Genomic DNA, 6,000 nt, shown 5'->3' with positions numbered 1-6,000 from the left:
GATCACACTGCCCCCCCAGCCGTGGGGAGAAATGCAGTTCCTCTGAAAACCTCACCTCGGGTGTTGTGGTGCGAGGATGGAAAATGCGGACACATGCGCAGGCAGAGGATCCCCATTCCTAAATACCAGCGCTGCAGCCCTGGGGGTGAACAAACCAACCCTCTTTCAGTGAATACTGAAGGGGGAGGCAATAAGAAAACCCCGCAGACGCCTCACTTTGGGTGCCCAGCTCCTTTTGGGGTGCCCAGCTCCCTTTGGGGCGCCCAGCCCGGCTGCCCCAGCCCCTCCCGGGGGTGACAGCCCTGAGTGACATTTCTCCCCATCCCAGGGCACACCCGGCCCGGTCCGAGCCCCCCGAGGGGAGCGGGGCGCGGGTCCCTTCCCGGGGTGCGGGTCCGTTCCCGGGGTGCGGGTCCCTTCCCGGGGTGCGGGTCCGTTCCCGGGGTGCGGATCCGTTCCCGGGGTGCGGAGCCGTTCCCGGGGTGCAGATCCGTTCCCGGGGTGCGGGTCCGTTCCCGGGGTGCGGGTCCCTTCCCGGGGTGCGGGTTCGTTCCCGGGGCGCGGGTCCGTTCCCGGGGTGCGGGTCCGTTCCCGGGGCGCGGGTCCGTTCCCGGGGTGCGGGTCCCTTCCGGGGGTGCGGATCCGTTCCCGGGGCGCGGGTCCGTTCCCGGGATGCGGGTTCGTTCCCGGGGTGCCGGTCCTTTCCCGGGGTGCGGGTCCGTTCCCGGGGCGCGGATCCGTTCCCGGGGTGTGGATCCGTTCCCGGGGTGTGGATCCGTTCCCGGGGTGCCGGTCCGTTCCCGGGGTGCGGGTCCGTTCTCGGGGTGTGGATCCCTCCCCGGGGTGCCGGTCCGTTCCCGGGGTGTGGATCCGTTCCCGGGGTGCGGGTCCGTTCCCGGGGTGTGGATCCGTTCCCGGGGTGCGGGTCCGTTCCCGGGGTGCGGGTCCGTTCCCGGGGTGCGGGTTCCTTCCCGGGGTGCGGGTCCGTTCCCGGGGTGCGGGTCCCTTCCCGGGGTGCGGGTCCGTTCCCGGGGTGCGGGTCCCTTCCCGGGGTGCGGGTCCCTCCCCGGGGCTCGGTGCGCGGGGCCGGGCGGGAGCCGCGCCCGGAGCCCCCGGGCCCCCCCGCTCCGCCGGCGCACGGAGAGCGCCGGAGCCGCCCCGCCGGAGCCGCCCCGAGCTCCCGCACGCCCGGAGGAGGTGAAGGGCCCCCGGCTCCCCCCGGCTCCGGAGCGCCCCGGCGGGAGCCCCGCTCGCTCCCCATGCACCCCCTCCTTCCCCGTGCGGCTCCCGTGTGCTCCCCTTGCACCCTTCTCCCCCTTGCCGTGCATCCCTGCTGCAGTCTCCCTGCACCCCCTTTCCCGTGCGATCCCCGCTGTGCTCCCCAGCGGGCTCTCCCTGCACCCCCTTTCCCGTGCGATCCCCGCTGACCTCTCCGTGCACCCCCTTTTCCTCTGCATCCCTGCTGCACTCCCCACTGCACGTCCTTTCCTACCCACCCCTTCCCTGTGCATCCCTGTGCGCTCCTCACTGACCTCTCCCTGCACCCCCTTTCCCTTTTCCTCCCCACCGTGCTCTCCCCGCGCCCCGCACGGATCTCCCTGCGCTCCCCCTCACCCCGTGTGCCCCCGGTGCTTTCTCCACGCTCGCTGCCCCCTCCAGCCCCGGGCCGGGCGCTCCCGGCCATGAACGGCTCGCTGGCGGGCTCCGGGGGGGGCTGGCAGCCCGAGTCCGTCATCATCCCCCTCGTGTACTTCATCATCTTCCTCGTGGGCACCGTGGGCAACAGCCTGGTGCTGGCCGTGCTGCTGCGCAACGGGCAGGTGAAGAACACCACCAACCTCTTCATCCTCAACCTGGGGGTGGCCGACCTCTGCTTCATCCTCTTCTGCGTGCCCTTCCAAGCCACCATCTACACCCTGGAGGGATGGGTGTTCGGGCCCTTCATGTGCAAGGCCGTGCACTTCTTCATCTACCTCACCATGTACGCCAGCAGCTTCACCCTGGCCACCGTGTCCCTGGACAGGTAGGAGAGGGAGCAGGGGAGGGGCTGCCTGCATCCTGAGGCTCTCCTTTCTCTGGATCCCGCCCGCAGGATTCCCCTGGGGCTGAATCCTGAGTGCTGTGATCTCCCTGGGCTCCTGGGGGAATCCAGGAGCATTTCCCAGTTGATGTGTGTGAGGAAGTGCAGCCCCCCAATGTGGGGGGCTGCAGATGGGGATCCCTGGCCCCAGTGCCCAGCTGGAGGAAGCTTTCAGACCCCAAAACTGTAGGACTGTTGGACTGGGATTTATCCACAGGCCCCAGCAGTGACGTGGGGATGAAGAATGAGAAAGAAGCAAAGCTCAGTCCCTGTGCAGCTCTGGCTCTTCCTGGGATGCACAGAGAGAGCCCCTTCCCTCCCCACAGCCCCTGGCAAAGCAGGCAGAACTTGAGGAGAAAAAACCACTGGGATGTTTGAGCTGACACACTGAATTTCCCACCCTCCCCTTCTATTCACAAAAAGCCCCTTTCTGTCCCCGTGCTGTCCCTTGTCCCAGTGGTTATCCCAGCCTGTTCCAGGGTGGGTTTTGCTGGGAAGCCTGGTGCTCCTGCCTGTGCTTTACCTCAGTCCCTGCCTCTGCAAGGCCCGCTGAGTTATGACCCTGCAGCAAGCGAGAGGCTGGGAGCTCCTGGTGCTGCTCCACCGGGTGCCCAAACCCTGCCAGGTGGGATGTGGAGAGTCCCTGTGCCAGCCCTGGGAGGGCCTGGAGCCCGGCTGGATGTGTCCTGCCATCCCAGCACAGCCCTGCCCTGGCTGCTGACAGCACCCCAGGGGCTGCCTCTCCCCCCGTGTCCCACAGAGGGAACAGATGTGTTGAGCAAGGGAGGGCTTGCACAAGCCTCAGAGCTGGGTGCAATTAAGGCACCAGATAATTACAGAGCTGAAAAGGGGTGATGTGCTCTCATGTGTGCCAGTACAAGGAATCAAGGAATGCTGTGTCTGGGATTCCTGGGCGCCTGCTCCTGCCTTTGTATCCTCACTGCTGCAATCACTTGTGCCAGACAGTGATGGTCAAGTGAGGGTCTGCTGGATTAGGGGAGGGACACAATGGGAACATCCCCACTGTCCCCACAACCACTGCCAAGAGCAGAGTGTGACGGGACAGGGTCAGGGAGAGAATCTTCCTCAGTCCTTTGTGCTGCACAGGGTCCCTAAGAAGCACCAGGGAATCAGTTGTGTGATTCACAGCCCTGGAAATCCCAAATCCATCGTTTCTGCCCTCTCTCCAACCTGCTCCTGGTGATGCTCTCTGTGTGCCCTCCCCAGCACTGCAGCTATGTCCCTCTCCCTTTGCAGGTACTTGGCCATACGATACCCTCTGCACTCCAGGGAGCTGAGGACACCCAGGAACGCCCTCCTGGCCATTGGTCTCATCTGGGGGCTCTCCTTCATCTTCTCGGGCCCTTACCTCAGCTACTACCAGGAGTTCCAGCTGGCCAACCTGACTGTCTGCCACCCCATCTGGGAGATCTCCCAGCGCAAGATCATGGACACCTGCACCTTCATCTTCAGCTACATCATCCCCGTGCTCATCCTCAGCCTCACGTACGTGCGGACCATTCGCTACCTGTGGCGCTCCGTGGATCCTCTCCAAGACATGTCAGAGTCCAAGAAGGCCAAGAGGAAGGTCACCAGGATGATCATCATCGTGGCCGTGCTGTTCTGCCTCTGCTGGCTGCCCCACCACCTGGTGATCCTGTGCGTGTGGTTCGGGCACTTCCCCCTGAACCACTCCACGTACGTGCTGCGCATCCTCTCGCACGTCATCTCCTACGCCAACTCCTGCGTCAACCCCATCGTCTACGCCCTGGTCTCCAAGCACTTCCGCAAGGGCTTCAAGAAGATCTTCAGCTGCCTCCTGCACAAGAGGGCGGCGCACAGGGTGCACGTGGCCCAGGCTGCCCACACGCTCAGCACGCTGGAGGCAGAGCTCAGCGAGCTGACCCAGCTGAGCGAAGCCCTGCCCGGGCGCTCGGCCGCGCGCTGCAGGGTCCCCGCGCAGCCCTGCGGGGAGGAAGGGCTGCAGGGGCAGGAGCACAGAGCAGATGGCTCCTCTGTCGCCTTCAACGTCAGCTAGCAGAGCTCCCTCCCACCCCAGGGCTTTGCAGTCTCCTCCAGGCTTGGGGCCGGGCGACGTTTTGGGTTCAGTTGAATCCTTTTCATTCAAATGCACCCAGAAATCACAACCGTGATGCTGCTGACACAAACTCAGCCAAGAACCAACCAAGGACAGGATTTTTGTCCACCAAGCCAAGAACCAACCAAGCACAGGATTTTCTTCTTGCTGAGAGCAGAGAGATCAAACCCCAAAATCCACTGCCATGTGTAAACACCTGCTCCTCTATCATGGATGGACTTACTCCCTGTTGCATCTACACCCAGAGCCCGTGAAAAGCTCTGGCCCCTCCAACCAGCATTTCCCAGTTGATGTGTGCAAGGAAGTGCAACCCCCCAATGTGGGGGGCTGCAGATGGGGATCCCTGGCCCCAGTGCCCAGCTGGAGGAAGCTTTCAGACCCCAAAACTGTAGGACTGTTGGACTGGGATTTATCCACAGGCCCCAGCAGTGAAGTGGGGATGAAGAATGAGAAAGAAGCAAAGCTCAGTCCCTGTGCAGCTCTGGCTCTTCTGCACAGGGACTGAGCTCTGGAGCTTGTGGGTGCACTTTTAGAGACATTTGGAAAATATTGGTTTGTTTGTATCCTGGTTTAGGAGCTGCATCCCAGGGCAGTGCTGGGCATAAGCCCAGCTCAGGTAGGAAAATCCAGGAGCGAAGCACAGAAGGACCAAGGGGAGGGAGGCTGTTTGCCAGGGAAGCACAGCCATGGAGCCACGGTAGGGGAAGGATTTTAATGCCTTTGCACAGCCTGGGGACAGCTCAGCATCTCAAGCAGGAGACAAGCAGGGCACTGACACCGAGGTGGGACAGCCAGGGCTGTGTGAGAGCTGGGGGTGCCCAGCAAACCTGGGAATAAATAAAGCCCCTCCACCCCACCTGCCGTGTCCAGCTCCTTTGGGAAGCCCCCCAGCTGCAGTGGAGGAGAGGCTGGAGGGTGGTGGGACCTGCTGGAGGGCAGGGAGGCTGAGGGGGGATGGAGGATGTGGGTGATGCCTGAGCACATCCCTGGAGGGGGGCACTGCGGCACAGGAATGTCATGGATGTCACAGGAATGTCATGGATGTCACAGGAATGTCAGGGATGTCACTGCAGGCTGAGTGACACTGCTGTGATTCACTCCCACCTCTGAACCCTGCAGAGGCTCCGCGGTGCCTGAGCCCTGTGACTGCCACCAGCTGTCAGTGAAATCCTTCCTCTTGTTTACCACAAGAGCATCACGGGACCAGGATCAAGTCACCCTTCTGAAAACCCCGTGGCAGAGCACAGCCAGGGTTGGTGGCCAAATGCAGGGAGCTGGGATGAGCTCTGCATCCCTACAATTCCCCCAACAGCCCCCGTGAAGGTCAGGTCTCTATAAAAGTGCATTACAGAGGCTCTCTGTCTGTCTGTACAGATTTCACTGTTGTGAATCCCCACAGCAGAGCTCCCTAGGCTGGGATGGGCATTTCTGTCCCGGACCCTGGCTCTCCCTGGGGGTCTGCTCCTGACACAGCCCTCCTCCACCCAGCCCCAGTGCTTGGCCTTTTTGTCTTGAGAAGCTTCTGACTGTAAAACATTTCTTTTCCCCTGCTGAGTGTTATTATAACCAGATCTTCCTCTCCCCACAGAGAGGGCCATAAATTGGCCACCTCCTCCTATCAGTGATGGTGATATTTAGTCTAGTCCTGTTCCCAGCATAAGTCACAGAGAGCAGCATATAAGCAGCTCCATTAATTACATCTGCTTTTATCTCCCTGCTCAACCCTTCACAGCCAGGGAAAACATTGAAGCAGCTGCACAAACACAGCTCAAAGCCTCACTTTCCTTGGGCCCTCATTTACCACAGATGTGCCTGCAATGGA

At 62.1% G+C, this 6,000-nt stretch overlaps 2 protein-coding genes across 2 annotated transcripts; one reads left to right on the top strand and one right to left on the bottom strand.

The window, feature by feature from the left end:
* Positions 1-212: 212 nt before the first annotated feature.
* Positions 213-1,328, bottom strand: LOC131092414 (basic salivary proline-rich protein 3-like). The gene has a single exon (XM_058039093.1). The coding sequence runs from the start codon at positions 1,326-1,328 to the stop codon at positions 213-215; it is 1,116 nt and encodes a 371-aa protein (XP_057895076.1).
* Positions 1,329-1,676: 348 nt separating this feature from the next.
* GALR2 (galanin receptor 2) lies at positions 1,677-4,118 on the top strand. Its single transcript, XM_058038987.1, has 2 exons — positions 1,677-2,023; positions 3,338-4,118. Exons 1-2 carry the CDS (start codon positions 1,683-1,685, stop codon positions 4,116-4,118), a joined length of 1,122 nt encoding a protein of 373 aa, XP_057894970.1. The 5' UTR covers positions 1,677-1,682.
* The last annotated feature ends 1,882 nt before the right edge of the window (positions 4,119-6,000 follow it).

Source organism: Melospiza georgiana, chromosome 21, assembly GCF_028018845.1.
Source record: "Melospiza georgiana isolate bMelGeo1 chromosome 21, bMelGeo1.pri, whole genome shotgun sequence".
NCBI classification, from domain to species: domain Eukaryota; kingdom Metazoa; phylum Chordata; class Aves; order Passeriformes; family Passerellidae; genus Melospiza; species Melospiza georgiana.
This window is presented reverse-complemented; position numbering and strand designations above follow the sequence as displayed.

Bases quoted from the DNA above. Each gene is read 5' to 3' on its own strand.
- LOC131092414 (XM_058039093.1), bottom strand. From the start codon at position 1,328: ATGCACGGCAAGGGGGAGAAGGGTGCAAGGGGAGCACACGGGAGCCGC.
- GALR2 (XM_058038987.1), top strand. From the start codon at position 1,683: ATGAACGGCTCGCTGGCGGGCTCCGGGGGGGGCTGGCAGCCCGAGTCC. The intron at 2,024-3,337 runs GTAGGAGAGGGA...CTCCCTTTGCAG, and splicing joins GCCACCGTGTCCCTGGACAG to GTACTTGGCCATACGATACC.